Source organism: Triplophysa dalaica, chromosome 18 (genome assembly GCF_015846415.1).
Source record: "Triplophysa dalaica isolate WHDGS20190420 chromosome 18, ASM1584641v1, whole genome shotgun sequence".
In the NCBI taxonomy this organism is placed as follows: Eukaryota; Metazoa; Chordata; class Actinopteri; order Cypriniformes; family Nemacheilidae; genus Triplophysa; species Triplophysa dalaica.
Genome location: NC_079559.1, coordinates 19,881,464 through 19,902,648, shown reverse-complemented (window position 1 = coordinate 19,902,648; position 21,185 = coordinate 19,881,464). Strand labels below are relative to the sequence as shown.

General features: G+C 36.1%; 1 protein-coding gene across 5 annotated transcripts; it reads right to left on the bottom strand.

Annotated features, from left to right (window-relative positions):
* Positions 1 to 804: 804 nt before the first annotated feature.
* On the bottom strand, positions 805 to 19,118 carry LOC130407083 (interleukin-17 receptor E). Of its 5 annotated transcripts, XM_056729734.1 has the most exons (17): positions 18,911 to 19,118; positions 12,522 to 12,543; positions 12,116 to 12,193; positions 11,934 to 12,025; positions 10,776 to 10,859; positions 10,589 to 10,697; positions 10,352 to 10,494; positions 6,701 to 6,769; positions 6,529 to 6,595; positions 6,218 to 6,393; positions 5,904 to 5,951; positions 5,777 to 5,822; positions 5,547 to 5,701; positions 3,505 to 3,573; positions 3,285 to 3,330; positions 3,095 to 3,202; positions 805 to 2,164 (listed from the first exon to the last, which is right to left on the bottom strand). In XM_056729734.1, the coding sequence occupies exons 1-17, from the start codon at positions 19,034 to 19,036 to the stop codon at positions 1,242 to 1,244; spliced, it is 2,361 nt and encodes a 786-aa protein (XP_056585712.1). In that variant the 5' UTR covers positions 19,037 to 19,118; the 3' UTR covers positions 805 to 1,241. The 5 variants fall into 5 exon arrangements, with proteins under 5 accessions (XP_056585712.1, XP_056585715.1, XP_056585716.1 ...); XM_056729737.1 differs by lacking the exon at positions 10,352 to 10,494 and having other exon boundaries at positions 10,776 to 12,025; XM_056729738.1 differs by lacking the exon at positions 10,352 to 10,494 and having other exon boundaries at positions 10,776 to 12,025; positions 12,116 to 12,171.
* Between the last annotated feature and the right edge of the window lie 2,067 nt (positions 19,119 to 21,185).

Here is a 21,185-nt window from a genome sequence, read left to right as displayed (position 1 = left end):
GCTTTTGTTGTCACTTTGCGCCACGTGTCCTCCTGTCGCCTCTCTTAGCCCCGCACTCCTGTTTCTCATAATCATGCCATCATTGTTAATCCTCCTCATCTGGCCTCACCTCTCTTTTGTAATTATCCTTCTTTAGTTTTCCCTGTATAATGCCCCTATATGTCCTGAGTCAGTTTGTTTTGTCTGCCGGTATGTTTCATAGTGTTTACATGATCCTGTGATTTATAGTGTTCCTCTAGTTTGTTGTTAGTCACAGTCATTGTCATTTGTTTTACCCACTTTTGTTCCCCCTCGTGGGAAGTTTTTTTTTTTCTTGTTTTTACATTTATTTATTCACATTTTCCCCATCGTGGGTTTTTCTTTGTGTTTATTCATTTAATACATTTTTGTAACTCAGCGTTACTGCCTTGCATCTGGGTTCTTTACACGTACAGAGACATCTGCTACATGTTGTTATATTAACAAAACACGTTTTCTTGTTGTATAAAGTTTTGGTGTTATTTCTTAATCACATACTCTTCTCCTTTGTGGATCTGTCCATCTCCAGCTACCTTTTGTGTCCAGACCGCAGCAAAACACTCACATGGCTTCAACTTCATATCTAAAATGTAAATATTGTGTACTTTTTTTGTCTGCCTTAATTCAGACTAGCGTGGTTTAATGAAAAAATAATAATGTTGAATTATGCAAATGTTAAGAACATGATCTCGCACTACTCCTCCTTACTCTGGCATGTTTTCATAGTTATACAGTAAGGAGCACTGTAACAAACAGAAAAGGAATATTCACTTCTCACACATAATGTATTTTAACAATTTAGAGAACCATTTATTTTTTCAGATCTCTCTTTTTTTTAAATAAAAAAATTACAATAAAAAAATGAAAATTAAAAACGGTTGTGGTTCTAATGGAGTACAACAGGACAAATACAAATGGGAGAATACATACATGCTTGTTTGACAAACGGATCAGTGCACATTTTCTCATTTTACTCATTAACTATTCATAACAACATAAGCGGTTGTCTGGTAACATTCTCCAGGTGTCAAAACTTGAAGTCGATATGGTACAATATTCACAGATTTAGTTCTTTACTGTTCTGGTTTTGAAATTTATAATTGTCTTTGTCAATCGCTGCTCCTCTTGAGGTGAGTGGTACTATTTACTACCGTATTCAGTAAACTGAGTAATTTGATGTTGCATGCTGAGGCTGGATACAGGATTTGCAGTGTGCATTTTTGTCAATGCAATAGGTTTTCTCTTAGTAGCTCTGCTGTATTATTGTTCTTCAAACACTCCTTTCTTGACAAAATTGATGACACAACGTTCCTGTGACGCTTCTTTTGTTTTAACGTCTTTTGCTTAGTACTGCCTTTTATTTTGTGCGAGAACTTTGGAGGGATTTTCGAGATGCCTCTGTCTGACACAGGGAGTTTTGACGCCAGTCTCAATGCAAGCTGACGCGACACTAGAAATGAAAGACCTTTGGAAAGAAAACGTGGCCAGCATCGATTGTTTCCTTTGCTGTTTACAACCCCATTCCTTGAGCTTCCCAGGTCATGTATTAAAGTGGACAGGTCTCTAGGGAGACTGTACTTCTGAACACACCTGAATAGTTTAGGGATGCGATTGCTTGTGTCAAGACTCTGGAAGCAAACCAATCCAAATCCTGCACCATGAAAATCACTGTGTATTCCAGTCCACAGACAGGAGAGGGCCGCATTGAAAACAACAGCTGTGATTGAAGATGAATTCCTTGGTTTTTCTATCAACTCTTCATCATAAAACGTCTTCTCCTGGTCTTCACATCCAGGTTCAACATCACTGTACATGCCTTTGTTACAGACTCTGGATGAGCATTTTTTCTCCAAGAGCGAATGGCTCTTTCTCCATCTTAGATAACTATGGTGAGCATCAAGACTCCATGCGATCAGGATGACGCCGCCAGCCTTCTGCACGGCCTGACACTGGCCGTACAGCCACGGCTGGGGTCCCAGCTGAGCCAGAGAGGGCTGAGACCGACAATGCGACCACTGTGCCAGCCTCACATCCATGAAGAGCTCGTCCTGTAGGCCGGACGCTAAAGAGCACACGGCAGTAATGTGGGCTGTATCATCAGACGAACACACGAGCAGCAGGGGTCTTCTTTCAGCACAGCGCCAAACTGCAAATGAAAAAAAGAAAAACGCTTTTTCATTTATTTATTTGTCTTACACAAAAAAATACTTTCATTTTCAGACGAACAAAATCCCAAACACAATGTGAATTATTTTGAATACTGTCCAGTGATGTATTATTGTTGTCACTATGATATTAAAAATGAACAAAAAGAGGTGCTTTTTGTTATGCATGGGCAATTTTAGTTTTCATATTTATTTATATAATAAATTAATACCGTGCACATGTATGCTAAAATGAATAACATTTTTATGTTAGGAATGTAGCCGCATCACTGAATCTGTATGTTTTGCATGGGGAAAGACAGGAGACGTGCCAGGCATATGATGTTCAACTCTGTCTTCAGTTGCAGAGAAAATGCTTTCAGGATCGACATATCGATGTGCAAATGTGTGCTCAAGTGTTCTGGTGTTGATTTGAGTGTGCACTGTTTGAAAAATCTTTTACCTATAAAAATGCATTATTTATGAGGTTGTTTACACGAAGCCGTTTTCAACTTAAAACTTTTTGGATGTGAATTTACACGAAAACTGTGTTTTGGGGGACTGAAAATGGTAACTTTTGAAAGGGGTCTCAAAGTTTTTGAAAACGACAGCATTATCATTTCCATGTAAACTCTGAAGGCGGTATTTTCCTAAAACTATGACGTCATTCGCTTGTCTATTACGTGTTCAGTACTTTGTACGTTAGTTAACCAAATTCCGGTGGTGCGCGTACTATTCTTATTTGTGTCACACGCACTGTACGCTGTACAGGGAACTTTACTCTGGGCTTAAGCCTTCTCACATTCTTTGTTCTAGCTGCTTCAGAACATTCCATCTTGTTAAAATAATGAATGATTGTAGCATAGCGTAACAAAAGCTGTTATATTTTTACGCCCAAAATATGTTTCTTGCCCAAATGTTTGCAGACTAACCTGATATTTTTCTTTTGATCAAACAGCACGTGATGCAGACCACTACCATCACTGCGGCCAGAAGAGACAATGCAGCTCCAATGATGAGACCCCATCGCCTGTGTGTGTCTGTGAGAGTAATGCCGAAGCATGAGTGTGTGTTTATGTTCATCTATCAGCAGATATAATGATTCAAGATCATTTTACTTACAATCAGGGCAAATTATTCGTCTTCCCTGAAGATCTAAGCGCCACACCTGCAGGGAGAACAGACGGAAACATTCGGTGTTCAGAATGAAATACTAGCACACCCCCCACCGCACAGTAAATGTGTTGAGTAAATACTGCCTCATTATAGGTGAACCAGGATGAATGAACATTTTAAACGATTGACAACACGATGTTACACTTCTGCAAGCTGCGTATTTTACCTGCACACACAGTCCTGATGAGAGAAAAGAAAACGGCACGCTCAGTTCAGCCTCTGTGTGCCCCTCATCCTGAGAAGAGAAGTACACAGAAATAGTCAAATCTAAAATGAAAGTATGGGACAAAATCCCTTTGTTCCAGAATGAAATCATAATTTGTTCAAATAATTTATTATGAAACCAATATCTAAAACACTTTGCACAGCAAGCTTTCAAAATGTCCACATTTTCTGCTCATTTGCGTTATGAAGAGTTCACCTATCAATGACTTCTGATTAATTTAATATGACTTAATCTACAGGCCTTAAACATCCATCATTAATCTTCCACTGTGACACATTAATGTAATGATGTACAGCCGACCATTGAGTTTAAATCAAATGTTGAAAAAATATATAATTTTTGTTTAATCTGCCAACTCGTGACAACATTTCTCCCCAATTCCAAACAAAAATATTTTTTATTCACATGTATTTGTAGAAAACTGAAACAGGACTAACAAATCCAAATGATGAAAAGACGCAATGAATGCAGATCTTAAATACTGTATAGAAAACTAATGTTTTACATGTATTTTAGGATCAGCTCAAAAAAGAAAATGTGGTGGAATAATGCTGCTTTTTAACAACTTTTAAGCAGGCTATCTTGGTGTGGCCTCCGTCTTTTACATTGATGTTGGGTGACTTTGTCATTCCTGAGGTTTTTTCTGGTGACATTCAACAGACACTGAAGTGGAATTGCTTGAATGCACGCAGAAATACTGATCAAAGGCAAAACTGAAGAGATATCACCATTGTTTCTGCAGCTCTATATTGTAGTAAATGTAAATGCAGAGTAATCTTGATCACAAATTTGGGAGATTTAATCTTTGTCAAGTTTTCAAGTACATATTACTGGAAATTGCTGTCTGTGGTGGTTATGGTTGCCAAGTACAGAGTCTTACATTAAAGGGCCAGGAGCCTCATTTATCAACAGTACGTATTGACAGATATGTGCGTAGTGTGTGCGTAAGAACAGATTCATGCAAAGTGTGGGAATTACCAACTTGTACTTATACGTAGAATTGTGTGTAAATATAAGCACACCTCTGAGCATGCTTACGCAGAGAATCTAGTGGAAGAATGGTGATACTTCAAAAAGAAAGTGCCTCTGTGTTTCATGTGATCTTTATTGCAAATACTCGACTGGTAATTTGCGTGTGAAACGCAAAAAAAGACAAATGGAAAAATCATTTGAAATGTAGTTAGTGTCATGGCTGATCTCGCTTTGCTGGATGATTTGGCAAACCTTCTTTTATTGAAAGCAGAATGTAAAGACACATTTCACAGAACGACATATGAAAGAAACAATATAAGAAAAAAATAAACATTCAAACTAATTGAAAAAGATTAAAAAGAGATAAATCATTATTAAGAACATAAATCATTATTATAAAATTATATATATTTTTTTAACATCACTACATCGCTTTACCAAATCATAATAAGATTTAACTAATTCCACTAAAAATAATTGCAAATATTGTTTCTTTTCTGAGGATATGCGTTTTCAAAAGGCTTGTTCGAATTAATGCATAAGGCCAAAAGACTGCGGTGATGTGTTTAATGACAGCACAGAATACATTCACGTGATTTATAAAGGGAGGTGTTTTCACCATGAATTGGAGATAAATTGGAGGCATTTCTGAATGCTAATGACGGTGAACGAGCATGATGCTTGTGCATGTGGGATTTATCAACAATGATAGCTCACTCATGTGCGTACATTTTCTTGTATTTACAATTGTAAGATAAAATATTGAACCTTTCTATGCACTTTTGATAAATGAGGCCCCTGGTGACTCCCTGCATACTAAATACTTATTTATATATTGTGTTGTATTGACCACAGGCTCCAGCAGTCAGGCTGGGCTGCATGCATCAGAGTCAGCGGCCCTTCAAGAACCACATTCAAGATTTTTTTATCACTGCATTTTTCTAAGATCTCACAGATTTTGTTTGCTATGGATTAAATCAACAACTCAGGATAGAAAATACATCACTAACCACTTGACATGAGTGGACATCTCCCTGAGGAACACACTTGTCTCCCTCTCTGGCGCAGAGCTGCGCTGCAAAAGAAGCTGCAATATTGGATGTCAGATGTATTTGCAGATGCAGAGATTTAGGGACAACTGTCGCTCTCCATTCGGAGCCATCCTCTGATAGAATAAGAGAAAAATGTGAAAAAGACAGTAGTGTTACATTACTTTACGTTCATGACTACATCCTCTTACCTGACATGAAGGGACAGAAGATTTGACGACTGCCGTTTAAGGAAAACTAGAATGTAAATAATCATATACACGTGAAAAATCAGCTGCATATGACAGAACATGTGATTGAAAGACTATTGTTGTTTACCTTTACACACATCTGAGGGTGTTTATCTACAGCAGATACATTGTATTTCTGTTGATTAAGAAAGACAAATATGGTTTTCAATAGCTATGCTTAAATTAGCACATTAACATCCTATTATACTGTGCATAGAGTATTCTGCACAGTATGCCGACTTTATGGATGAAATACATGGATGAAAGGTTACTTTGCTCAAAACAAACAGTAAACTGCATGAGACACTGAATTCTATGGTGCAATGCATTCAACTTGTGAAACAAATGAGGCAAAAGGAAAATAAGTTGTGATTTCACGGCACATGCAATATCATCACCCACCAGGTTTGTCCCATAGAGGGCAGCATTGGAGTCAGGGACGCAATGAGAGCCCTGCTCAAGGAGAAGCCAGCACAGAGAAATGGTGACATTGGACTGGTCAGAAGGGCAGACAGGCTTCCAGGTCAGAACAGAGCCGATGACTCTCGCTGAGCTAGAGGACAAGATGTCGCCTCCATCTGCAAACATAAGACTTTGCATGAATGCCTTTTCCATGCTGAGTTTCCACATTGATGGGTTTCAGATATGAGGGACAACAAACATTTATGGGCAAACAGCAATAACATATGCCTACATGAATCCCAATTACTCACGTGGAAGAAACGTCTCTTTCAGGGGACACTGGGTGTTTCTTTTGGCGTCTTTTCCTGTATACCATAACTATTAAAGGGAAATAGTGCATGATGTAGGATGCATATTCTTAGGATGTAAGAAAGTTTTGAAGCGTTTGTAAATCAGTCATGCAGGGATTGAAGAGATACACACCTGAACACAAAGACATGGCAGCAGGTAGGGGAAGCTCAGATTAAAAGTCTGATTTACCTGCGGGTCAATCTATAAAAAAACAAAAACAAAACTGAATGTATTATCAAACACTTTTTTTAAAACATGTCAAAATCAAAATAATTTAACGTAATGTAGGATCGTTATTTTATATTATTATAAAATTATTAATATTAACTATACTGTCTGATATACAGTAGGTCTACGTACAAGAATACAATGGTATCCAGTGTTGGATAAATTACTCTGAAAAAGTAACTATGTGCTAGTTATTAATTACATATTCAATAGTGTTAGATTATTGTACAAATTACTCTCTCAAAAAATATTAAGTTACTTATTACTTTCTATATCCGGTATATATAAGGTAACACTTTAGTATAAGGACAAATTCTCACTTTTAACTAGTTGTTATTAGATGCCGATTTTTGGCATATTGGCTGTTTATTAGTACTTAAAAGCACATATTCATCATGACCATATTCTACTTCCCTTATCCTACCTAATACTTAAACCTAACAACTACCTTACTAACTATTAATAAGCTACAAATTAAGTGGTTACAAACAAAGTTAATGGTTTATTAATACCGAGAATTGGACCTTAAAATAAAGTTAGACTTAAAATTTTGATGTCGATTCTACTATTCCACAAACATATTATACACAGTATTAAGATTAATTACATTAGAAGTAACTGTGATTTAAGTTCAGAAAAACAAGAGTAATCCTACTGTACTTAAATTAATTAATTCAGTTACAGTAAATAATTACTTAGTCACTAGTTACACCCAACTCAAGGGAGAGAACTTATACGTGCATCAGGTTTAATCGATAGAAGACTTCCGCAAAGTATACACCTATCTATCCTCGCTCGTGACTCCTTACACAATGAGTGCTTCTAAATCCTTATTTGTGCATACTCGCTTCCATTCCTCGCTTACTTTCCACAAAATTAGAAACAAGTGAAATGACATAACATTGCTCGCTTTATCATCGTTTCAATGTGCCATCAGATAATGATGACTGTATTTTTATCATTTCAATGTGCAATGTGTTAAGTTAAATACAGGCTTTAGGCAAATTATATAATCCTACAATAAAAGAAAGTTAAAAATGTTTAAAAATTGTATATAAAAAAATTAAGTAATAAGGTAAAAAATGCTTAAAAGTGGTCTAGAAATATACATGAAATATGTCAAATATATATTATTTATAAATATGAACTTATATATATATATATGTATTAACGTTTAATGTGAATATGTATACGCTATATAGAATACTACGTGCTTGTTGTTACATAAAGTTTATGAGTTAAACATTACCACGCGAGTAAGCGGGTGTAATCTTCTAGGGTGTAATAAAATAATATGATGTTCTTAAGAAAATATAATTGATCTTAAGAAAGATCTTAGATTTTGTCTTAAAAACGGTTTCATGAATCCAGCCCCTGTTTGCTCTCAAACTGCAGGGGGTCCAGAAGGGTTCTGTGATGTCCTTCAGATAGGCCAACACCAGTCTCTCGAATGATTTCATGACCACAGATGTGAGAGTGACTGGTCTCTAGTCTTTCAGTCCTGTGAATTTGGGTATCTTTGGGATGGGGATTATGGTAGAGCACTTGAAACAGGAAGGAACTGTGCACAGCTCCAGTGATCTATTGAAGATCAGTGAGAAGATGAAGATCAGTTGAATAGCACAGCTTTTAAGACAGGCTAGGGAGATACGATCTGGGCCTGGTGCTTTTCTTGTCTTTTGTTTCCTAAAGACTCTGCACACATCCTCTTCACTGATCTGAAGTGCAGGAGGTGGGGTGAGGGAAGGTGATAGGTGTTGTGTAGAGAGAATATCAGAGTTGGTGTGAGGTGTAAAGTTAGCATTTTCAAATCTGCAGTAAAAGTCATTCGGATCATTGACCAGATGTTGATTTCCTGCAAATTTGGGGGATGGAAGTGAATGAAAATGAGTGGATACAGCATATGTTGCATATGTTGGACAATCGCGGACATACTTCATACTGCTTATCTTATATTACACATGTGTGGCTTTATGGATTGTTTGTTAAATGGTAAAGTTAATTTGACCTTATTTGTCATGTTTACTAAACCTGACGCACGTAAATTCTCCTCCCCCTGAACAGCATCACCTCATCAAATCATATTCAAAAACTCATAAATGTAATAAATAAGCATTATGTTATTGTAAATGTTCAGACAGCACAGTAAATATTAATATAGTTATTATATTAAATAGGTAAAACACATACTTGCATACTTTATATACATTTCTGAGCACTTTTTCTGAGCATGCTTTTAACTTTATTTTAATGTAGTGGGGATTATGAACTCTACCTAAAGTTTTAATGTGTTATGTGGACTGTCAGTCATTAACTGATGAAGCTTTGAAGAGAGCGAGGATAAGCCATTTCACTTTATTTAATTCCCCCGTCCTTCCCTCGCACCCTAAAGGGGGGGAGCTAAGATATGTGGAAATGAAATGAGGAAAAAAAAACAAGGATGCACAGATACGAATTGAGTAGCACCCCAGATGTACACTTAAAATCTGAGTGCATTGTAGGTAAAGGTGGTGAACGAATTTAGGGAATGAATTGTTCACTAAGAATTCTACAAAATGGCACATTACACTTTCCCGAGTTCCAGCGCGACATCCTTTGGGTTTCCCAGACCACATCCCATATGTCTAGTCAGTAACAATGACAGGTGAAAACACGCGGGTCGCTTCGCGAGCATATCATGCTGAAGGAAAACGGGGATTTACAAACTGCCCTCATTGTAATCCGCCAAAATGACGGACGACCTTCAGATTTTTCCGTCACTGATAAAAAAAATCTGTCAATGTCAGAGAATTTTCGGCAACCTCTGGTAAACACACATACAGGAATATCTGGACCACGGCCAATCAGAGGGGGGTCCGCCCTTCACTATCATTGATTGGTTTAGACCACGATATGGGCCTAACGTGTGTCTGTTGTTGAATCACAGGGAGACTCTCAGAGTTGCGGAGACTTTTTTTCCCTCGAACAGCTGGTCGCACCGCTGCAACCTCTGATTATTTTTAGTCGCACCATTGAAAAATAAAATCGCATTTGCAACCAAATTGGTCGCACTCTAGAGCCCTGAATATATACAAGATACGGGGCAAATTTGGACATTGTTAGGTGTTTCAGGTATTGTTTTGGTAATAATTCTTTGTTAATTATATTATTTGGTTGTATTGTTTAAAATAAAAAAAATACTAGTTTTGATTTGTTGTGCAAGAAAAGTTGTGTCTACATAGGACGCTACGCTTCGTGACATGACGTAAGACAATAGAACCCCTTACAATTAAAAATTTGTCCACACTGGATGCAACGCGATGCAACATAACAAACCCATTGAGAACAAGGCATTTGTCGTGTCGCGCCTCTAGCGTCTGGTGTTATGCGCAGCATTTGGGCTTCACGTGTCCTTTATGTTCATTTTCATTTTCGTCGAATTTGAATAGGGGGTCGTAAGATAAGTGTGAGTAAATGCTCCATGTCACAAATATAAAATTATTATTTTCCTCTTTTCTTTTTGGAGTAAAGCATACACCAATACATACACAGAAAGGGTAAAACACTGTAACCCACCAGACCAAAATAGGTTAACTGTTCACACTCTGTTTTTGAATGCTTGTAACAAAGTATGATATTCAGGACATTGTCTGCTTTCACCCTGACAGTGAAATGTTTGGCAAGGATGTCCACGGTAATCTCGGCCTTAGGAACTGGATCTTCAAAACAGGTACACACAAATTGTAAAATAGTCAATGCAGTGAAGCTTGGAGCATTCACATTTTTCTGCAAGAGAAGGAAATTGAGAAATACCTGGTGTGATGTGCTCTGCGCTAGTGAGCATCTCATTTTTGCTGTAAACAGACACATTGACCTTCTGGCCTGGCCGGGCCAGGAAATAGGAAACAAAGCGTAGAATCCTCTAAAAGGTAACAATGTGACACTCAAAATGACTGAAGGCACAGTACAACACAAATACAGTACAGAAGCATTTACTTACACACGTCTGGTCGGATGTTTTATTACGTATCTGTATTTTAGTATCATGAAGCTGAAAACCTTGCTCATCATTTGTGCTGTTCCACTAACAAAGAAAATAGGATCACAGTGCAAGTAAACCACAGTGACAAAGTCATTCATTTTTAATAAGGTGATTTAAGATGTGTAGCAGATACTGTTAGTAATGTAAAGTTCTATAAACAAACTACATGGAAGCTTGTCAGTGTGATCACACCTTGAAGGAGTCATTCCTCCAAAAGAATTGAATAGCTCTTTCATCATTTACCTATTTGTATGACCTGTCCATTTTTAGAACACAAACCATTTTTGCTATCGCTTTAGATTACGGCCCGCAAAGTACCGCATAATTAAAAAGGATTTACAGCTTAACCAAATCAAACCGCTTGATTATAGTCTCAAAAGATCAACATTGATTTAATAAATTTTACAAAAATAAACCTCAAAATAACTCATAACTAAAATAAATCATTTGTAACCAACAATCCTAAATTAATGAAAATTAATCCTAAAGTTAAAACTCTGTCAAATTAACAGTTGACAGACAGTCTGAGTGCTTCATTCGTGTTGTTTGCAAAAACTGAAACAAATAATTTCCCCTTATTTCATGTTTGCTATAATAATAAAATAAGAACCCTGTACTTAATTAATATCCACAGCAGCTTATTTATGGGTTCATTGTGATACCAAAAATGTAGTGTATGTTCACGCTGTTGTGAAGTATACTCCAGTCATGCATACCACATAGTATTAAAATAGTTACCCCTTAGTTTTAAAATACTAACAGTATACCTTTTTTCCTGACTTCTTTCTTCCCCTAACTTTACCTACAGAAATGTACTGTAGAGGTACATGGTTGTTACAATTAGTTAAGCTGTAAATTCTATTTATTTAAGCTGTACATTGTGTTACCCAATATTTTAACAATATATCATAATCACCCTTAAATCAGATCATTGATCAATTCACATATAGAGCGCAAATAATTATGACGATGCATGAGCTTCATTGTTCATGCTGCTTCTCAAACACAAAATATATTTCTACAACATTTTCAAAACTACAAATACTGCTCACTAGCTTTATATACCTTTTTGTTATTTTTGTTTGAAAACAAAAGGTCAGTGGGCTACAGACATACCAAAACAGTGTGGTTTTGTTTCCAGATAAGAAACGTGTAGGAGTCAGCAGTCTCAGAGTTACTAAACTCTATCTTCAGGGTTTTATTAGCCACTACAACCATAGGAGAGAAAACAAAACTTAAAAACTAATTGTAATATTTATCATATTGTATTGAATGATTAATTATAACCTTGTACATACATAGAGGTTCTACACAAAGTCGCACACGGACACACACATCCTGAGCAGTGTAGAGTCTGAAACGAGGCATGCATCGCTCTTTTCATGCAAATACAAACAAGCAAAAACAAGCATAGACAAAGTTCAATGCAGTTACGTTTAAATAGATGGAATATAACATGAAAGATTATGAAGACCAGAATTTCCTTTTTTCGTTGTTGTTGGAATAATGTGCACTGATGTACTGTTCAGCTAACACCAGAAATGTGTTCAATTGTGATTTAACATTGACTTTAAACACAAAAGCTAGTGTTATTTTGATCCCTGATGTCAGCTAAATATTATGTATACAGTTCATTTATTTTAGCAGCTATTAAAAAACTGAAAATGCACACATTAAAATGATGTACTTCATTAGGCTACTTACCAGCACCACAACAGCACTGCTCCTATAGACAAAGAAAGAGACAGTGAGGATTCTTACAATATTTATAATATTCTTGTTTCTTTAAACAATGCAAATGGAATTATATAATCTACTATTTTTATCGCAAAAACACATTATAAATGACAATTTAAGGTAATGCACCCTCAACAATTTTATTGCTGCTTGTTCAATTTGCTTAACTTGCTTAAGTTAAATCAACACAACTTTTGGAAAATTTGGTCACAAAATTATTTTTTTGTTTATTCATATAACTGAATCAGTTCATGATGGGAAAACATAAAGGAGTTGTGTTGTATTAACATAAAACAGTTACAATTGGGCAGAGGACTATTAAATAATCTTATTGTTTAAATTGTTTTTTTTTACATTGGTTTTATATATAGTATTCATGTATAAGACACAAATAAATTTAATCAAGACTACTAAAAAAATTTGAGTTCATTCAACAACATTATAAAGAATAGTTTAAAAGAAATTAGATTTTGTCTGAGAAATGTCATTCAATTTCGTGGAAAAGTTTTCCTTAATTTAATTAAATTCTTTCAACGACTTTCTTTTGAGTGCAGTAGTATTGAGCAGCTGGAATAAAGGATCACACACATTATCAATTTTCAAAGAAAGAAATCATTCGGATTAAGGAATCCGAACGTTTTGATTACATGAAAGCTAATAAAGTGATAGGATGGTTTTATATGTACAGTATATTGCACATGTGAAGAACCGGTGTTTACATGTCCCATCAAATGGAATCATTTCCGGTTTGGAAAACGGTTTGACATTAGAGACGGCAGATCAAGCGCAGGCCATATGCTTTGATGGACTGTAGGCTATAGCCTAATATTTTTGTTATTACAGTCCAACACAGTTTCAAGTGTATGTGAATGGAGCTGTTGATGAGAGTCACATATCCTTTGTGATTAAACAATGCAAACTTAGATTAATTTGGCTTGCGATCTCAGCTCAGCTGTTTAAAAACAGTAATGCCTAAGCTTGCAGACAATTTTCCTATACCACTGATGTACATTTTAAAATATGCTATTTGAGCAATCACATCTTACAACATTGTTCACGCCCGGCAAAGGTGTAAAATGTTTGCAGGGCAATCAAAGAAACTTCAATGGCCAGTTTGCTCTTTCCATTTGACCGAATCGTGGGGGGGAAGACTTTACCAAGCACTGAAAAAAAGTGAAACTTTGAAGAACTTAAAAAATGATGTCAGCTTGTTTCAAGCTATTTTATTAGTTTTACTCACTTGCAAATTATTAAAATGAGAAAAGAAGGGATGCTTTAAAGTTATGTTTTTGTGATATCTATCAAGCTTTGATAAAGATGTGACACTTAATAATGTGGAAGTCGATCTTTTATGACAATAGTTAACGTTTTCTTTTCAATTCTAAGAAACAAGGCAGAACAGTCCAAAATGTGAATTTTTAAAAAGCTGATCATTTATTGTGCTAAGGTGACCTCCATCAGTATTAATTCATTTATAAACAATACATTCTAGACCAATAGTCCCCCATACAAGAAACAATATGTCAAGACCACTGCAAAAATGATGTCTACACTCTGGTTACAACAACACAAATCATTAAGGGTAAGTTATGGTCGTGCGTAAGACCTACGCTGTAGCCTCAAAGGTTTTCATTTTAATTGTGCGTCACTGTCGACGTTGACAGGCAATGACCATTAGTCGTCAAAAGAAAAACATTTTGAAGATAGATCAGTTTGGCGACACAGATGGTGAGTCGAGGGACAGATGTCACATGATGAAAGAAACATATTGAACTTGAAGTTGTTTTTAGGTCCCTATTACCATAAAAAGTGAAATCACTTGTAATTTTTTGGTCGGTGCCTTTATTCCAGTTTAGTGCAGCGATCTTACTTCCCCTTTCAGTGGTTTTAGGCAGTCTGTAAAATGATCTCTGAATTCTTGTTGATTCTGTTAGCACAGTCAATAGCAAAACAACTTTTCCGCATGTTTTCCCGGATTTCAAGATGTACACTAATGCGGCCGCTTAGTCATTTTGCAACTCAGTGGGCGGAACCACAGTAAAGTGCTTACCCTCTAGCTGCTTACGAATATATCTGTACAGCAGTTTCGATTCTTAAAAAGCATCAGCTGGTAAGAGTCATTTATTCGTGATCGCAGATACAGTACTGTGGTTTTAATTCGCTAAAAAGACCCTGTCCATAAGACTCATTCCGTTTTCTTAGGGGGGAAAATAAGGGCAAGTTAAATTTGTACTGCATGTCCACCCAAAGACTATTAAATAAAAATCTCGGTAACACTTTAGTATAAAGACCAATTCTCACTATTATCAACAAACAACTTTTAATCCATGACGTTTGAACAACGTGACCATAACAGGCAGATTACGTCTACTGTCATGGTGACGAATCCAGGAATTTCACTTTTGCGCTTGCCACCACATAACTCGTTATGTTACAACAACGTTAGTATGGTCATCAGATTTTGTGACGTTATGTAACAGTCACCTATTTTGGCAAACTGGGAGGCGTCTGCAGCTCCCGCTGAGGAAGTGCATCTTGCTAACTCTTGCGTCCGTTGTCCGTTGTCCTTTTCTATGAAAAAGAAATATGACAATCTGGCGGTGTGCAAGTAACGCAAACGGTGGATACCCGACCACTGTGTAACAACGTTTACACTTACTACGTACAGGCCCATCCCTAGACTGATACACGGTGATAGAATATTCTGATATTTCTCTCCATTTATAAAATCTTCTAAATCTATCGTTCCTAATTGTCAAAACAAATGGTCCCAAACATAACTCTAACGCACTCGCTTCGTTTTTCCACATGTTTGCTGCATATGTTTCTTCAATGCACATTCTTGACCTCGAACTCAATCTTCGCATGTGCCTTGATCAATGACTTCAGTCACTCATCTCATTTGCTCTGGTTAAATTGATGTTTGAAATCATGCTGGTGCAGGTAATCACCTTTTTCACAATGCGTGAAATAACCCATTATGCCTTGCGTGTATGAGTGTTGGGAAGATGCTTTAGACTTTCCGTTTGTAGCTTGACTTATACATTTTCTAGCCATTGCTAAGTTACTAATACTAAGTAAGTTATAATTTTTGTGTAATGTCTAAATTATTGTGTAGTGGCCGAATGGGCAATAGTTTTTAACCAACGTTTTGATTAAGAGTTAGAGTTTAAAAACAACTTCATGTTCCTCAACATAAAAAATTGGACGGCGACATCTACTTGGGATGATGACATGAAACTCTGGCCAGCAGTAGCATATGTTGATAGTTCTTGGTTTGTATGACAGTGTAGATGGCGAAGAGCTTTAAAATGATTAAAGAGCTGAAGTATACAGTTATGCAGTGTTAACAGTTCCCATTTCTAAAAGCGGAGTAAATAAAGCCGATCACATCACAAATAACACAGTATTGGAAAGAGCTGGATGGTTCAGTGTGGCTGGTTCATGTAGGTCACATAGCGATGCAGGTGTTGTATCGTTAAACGTGACTTATTAGCCAGGCATTACGTATCCTGAACTCAACCAACAGCTAACAAAGTCAGTTCAGAACAGGAGAAATAAGATCACTATTCCTATTCCTGACAAGTAACTTAGCTGCTGCATGCGGGAACTAGCAACAAGCATGAAATAAGAGGCCTGACAGGGCCTCACATAAACACGACTAGACGACAGTAGTCCAGTGAGGACAAAATCAAAGCATTAAAGATCTTCTCAAGATCCTTAGTAGAGAGAATCAGTTTTAAAAGGATAGTTCCCCTTCAAAATGAAAACCTTATCATTATGTACACGCCCTCTAATCATTTCAAACCTGTATGACTTTCTTCTGCAGGACACAAAAGAAGATATTTTGAAAAATGTTGGCAACAGAAAACCGTTTGTCCTGTTGACTTGTGTTGGTTTTGTGTTCATATAATAGAAGTCAGGGGGAACCAACGGTTTCAAAAAAATTTTATTTTGTGTTTTGCAGAAGAAAGAAAAGCACACAGGTAATATACAAGAAAATAACAACAGGGTGAGTAAATGATGACAACATTTTATTTTGAAGGTAAACTATTCCTTTAACAAAGAATATGACCTGACCTTACCTATAAAACCGACTGAATTTGGTCTAAAATCAAATTCTTCTTCCCTAAAAAGTAAAACATTACCTTTGGTTTTCAATCTCTCTGTCCCTTCCAATTTCATTTACTGTGTGTCCTTAAAACATTTGCATTTAATCACAGCGTAGGTTAGATCAATCCATCAAATGGGGTAAAGTATAAAATAGAGAAAATATAGCAGTGCAAAAATATCGACACATTTAAAAAGTTTATCCAAAAAGTAACAATAACATTTATTGTGTTTTCAATGATTTTGACGCCAGCGCATTTAGAGCACGAATGAACCAGGCATTTTATACTGCCCATGTTCATTGTTTTAACTGTAATGCACCACAACAGCCAAGTGACTTGCGGGACCCACCTTATTCCCCTGTGCTACTCACTTGAGGGGCAAAATCCGCAGTTTGGGAACCCAAACCTCTGATCTAAAGGTCCATGCATCGCACATAATGGCCGCTCTGCAGAGGTAAGGGAGGTTTTGCATGTTGTATTTCTAGCTCTACTTTTAACATTTTCTATTTTAAGTATTGCAATATATATCGCAAATGTGTATCCTATCGAAATACATAGCAATATATTGTATCGTGACCCATCTACCGGGATATGTATCATAGCGGGAGTAACTTGCCAATACACAACTCTTCTAAAAAACGATCTACTATCTACAGCTAACAGAGAACATGTTTTTTTTATATTAAAATATGAGAAAAAACAAAACCTCACAGGACATAATCTCTGTTGGTATTATATTGTTGATCCTCTTTTGGTTTTGCATACATCCGTCTTTCTCTTGGGCCTTGACTCAATAAACTTTGCTCATGTGTAGTGTGTAAACCTTCTCCATGCTTTTCAATATGCAAAATAAGTTATACGTGTTAATAATATATTTTAATATAAAGAAGTTTTTGACAGTTGGACATCACTTTATCTCACTACTTTTTTGAAGACACTGAATGTCTTCTCTAATACTAGTCCATTGTATAAATGTAATATACAATGTCCTATATATATAATAACATATAACGATGTATTTATAAAAGATATAAAACCAAATAGCATGTTCAAATTATTTGAGCTGTGTCTTGCCTTAAAACCAAAAGGAAAGAGGTTTTCCTTGCGGAAGGTCAGCATTTCTTACAAATGAGTTACTAATATATTGCAAATCAATATTACACATCCAATAACACACTCATAAGGCAAGTAGTCGAGTAATGTACATGTACAATCCGTCAGTTATCACAAAATAAAACCCTTCAGTGTGATACTCTGTCAGGTTTATTCTCCGATAACAGCCGGCGAGCTGTACATTATTATATAAAACAGCAAAATCAAAAACAACTTACTCATGAAAACAATGATTAATTATCCAGTTCATACACTAAAAATCAACATAGGAATTCATTAACCTAAAACTGCTGTTGGAGCAATCGGCAAGGTCAAAGACCACCTTTTAAAATGTGTGCAAAAAATATAGGAATACTAATCTGAGGGTTAAGATGCAGATGTTTATGTTATGTAGCATTTTGTTGTTGTGGGATGTCGTTGGTAACACACAGTTCAAATAACAAGTGTAAAATGTTCTCTTGATTTTATGCTTCAAAACACCAAAAACAGGAAATTTGTCAAACGTGTAAAGATCCACAGCAAAGCATTCACGAAAATGAGGGGAAATTTTAAAAAGACAAAAACCTCCCCCTTCACTTTCCTCTCAGTTACGCTTTTCTTCCTACACTTCTTACACATCTCTTTATTTGATTCATTCCAGTGTAGTTTGAACATCATTGACTTTAGCTTGTAGCTAAACATATGCAAGCAGATTTTGCTTGACTTATTGATTTATTTTTAATTAATAAATATACATGATAAGATATAGATAAGAAGGACAACAATAGGACATTGATATATGTCAATACATTAGGCTATATGAATTAAATGCATAGGTATATGTTAAGTATAAGTCAAGTATGAAATATGCCATTGGTGCAAATAAATTAAAGAAATTTAAGGCACTTACAACCGTGTTTGAAAAACACGTTATGAAGTTGAAATAAATGTACAGTTTGACAAGAAAAACATTTGTGAATCAGTGCTAATGATTCATACCCATGTGTTCAGGGTGTGAAGTTTACCTGTAAACACTTCCAGCTTTACCACATTGTTATCTAGCACTTTAAACAGATACTGAAACATCAAATATAACCATTTTTAACCGAATAGACCTACAGAGCCCCCAGAAAGATGAAAATTCACGCTTACCTTTCTGGCATTGAGAAGATCCCATCGGGTGGTCTTCATGCATAACGACAAATTAAACACCACAAACACTACACAAACGATACACTGCAATCTATACATGGCCGCAGAATAAACACAATGTAACATTTAGCGATACATTATACAGTGAAGTCAGACACAGACGCATATAGAAGTTAACTAAACTTCATTCCACTTGCTCTGCGCTCAATCTGGTGAGCTGTGGGCGGAATGTCTTTTGATGACGCACGAGCTCGGCCTCTCACCGTATTTCCGGGGCTGAAAGATTCCCGAACCAGTCTGACAAGAGTCAAAACTTAAGAGGCAAGATTAAAACGCGATAAATACCTGTGACTGTTTGTATGTGGAAAAATACATTTTAAAAGTATGAGAGTTAACCATTACGAAAATGAACTCACAAACAAATCAAAATAATCCACACAGAAATTGGTTTCTGGACCACAAACACGCTTTTATTTTGTGAATTAACCATTATCCGGTGCATTGATTACTATTGGCAAAACCATGGTTAAACTATTTTGAACCCAATAGCAAATGCACAAAAAAAAATGGTTAATTTTCATAAAGGAAAGCCACAGAGTGGTCCAAAACCTCAGTTGTGTGTGGAATTTATTTTCCTTTTTCAAGTTATTAATATGAATTATAAAAATACAGCCCCTCTGATTTTCTTGTCTTGTCTCCTCTTTCTATTCTTTCACATCTTATCTTTATGAATGTTCTGATGTTCCTCTGTGTTATGGCTGAATAAACAACACATATAAATGCTTTTAGATGGGAAGGATGTGGCAATAGTTTGTGTGTATGTTATCATCTCAGTGTCTTCATTAAAGCTTTGAAGAACATTTGCATGAAACTATTGTTTGTGTTCCCTCAGCTGTGTGTACTATAGTGACCTGAGGACCAGAGCAACTATAGTTACTACTTATACTAATTCAAAAATGTTACTTTAATTCTTTAACTTTATGCGCTCCTGAAAGGAAGATGAGGCAGAACGAGTGAGAAACTGAACATGTGTGGAAAAATGCACGTGTGATAACCTGTCTACTGGTGTCCCTAACTGTGTCCAGGAGATACAAAACAGGCAAGCATCTCAGTGCTGTTTTATCTTTACACTACTATTAGACGTTTTTTTAAGAAGCTTTTAGAGGATAGAGTTGCCCTCAGTTTCTTATAATGGAAGTTACAGTATTGCCCCACATTAAAATTGTACTTAATTACAGTAATTTTAAAATGTCTGATGTCAGCCATAAATGCTATGCAAGTCTTTTTAATAGTTTCTTAATACGTGCAGAAATACTGATCAGGGCAAAACTGGAGTCGTATCTTATTTTCTTTCCACTGCTGTTTATGCAGACATACAGTTTGACATTCACAGTTAAGTTACCTCCGCTTCATACATAGAGGTTCACCCTTACAGAAATTCCACCTGAGATTCACATGTGCAAAAACTCATCTTTGAGCATCAAAAGACCATATGTAAGAGTTTTCTGTGATAGAAATTTCTTAATGCCTTAAAATGACTTGAATCTAATTCGGAACGGCCGCTCGGACGGATCTATTATAAATACAAATGCACACAGTAATGATTTTTAATGATTTATTTGCACATGATTTGTCTTAAAGCATATTAAACACCGTAAGGACATATAAGCACGGGGGCCTTTAAGACAGTTTTATTGCTCAGTTAGCTTTCCTCATTGCATGCTTGTGACTGTGGTCAGAAATGTGCAATTAGTTATATTTATCTGACTGAGACCGTATCAAAAACACACAATCAGCAGTTCTGAAGATAAACATATTAAAACATCAAAGTCTACCACAGGAAAGACTTGCACTGCAAGCGCAATGGTTTGTGCAGTGTATCTCTCAATCTTTCTGAGGTAACAGGTGCATCAAGCTCACACAGATAGGAATTTGCACTATTGACATTGTGCATAGACACTGTACTATATGAAAGACAGATAACAAACCAACAGTGCACCAGGAATGATTATCTCACCACAATTACAGTGTGAAAAATACTGCTGTAACCACTATAGGCCTGTATAGTTTTCCCATAAGTATAGTTTTTAAACCTAAATGTTTAAATTAACCTAACCCTTTATTCTCTCCAAGGAAGTTGTGCATAAATAACCAAATAATTGAACCAAATAATGAAAAATCCTCCATACTGTTTGGTTGAAAAAGTACCAAGTGTACACTTTTATTAATTCTATGATGACTACTTTTAAGATGGTAAAAATGTAACGGTTATTTA

Excerpts from the sequence above, each read along its gene's own strand:
- LOC130407083 (XM_056729734.1), bottom strand. The coding sequence starts at position 19,036 with ATGTTACATTGTGTTTATTCTGCGGCCATGTATAGATTGCAGTGTATC. Across the intron at positions 12,544-18,910 it reads ATCTTCTCAATGCCAGAAAG|GAGCAGTGCTGTTGTGGTGC; the intron begins GTAAGCGTGAAT and ends CTTTGTCTATAG. Across the intron at positions 5,823-5,903 it reads ACCCTCAGATGTGTGTAAAG|TTTTCCTTAAACGGCAGTCG; the intron begins GTAAACAACAAT and ends TTTACATTCTAG.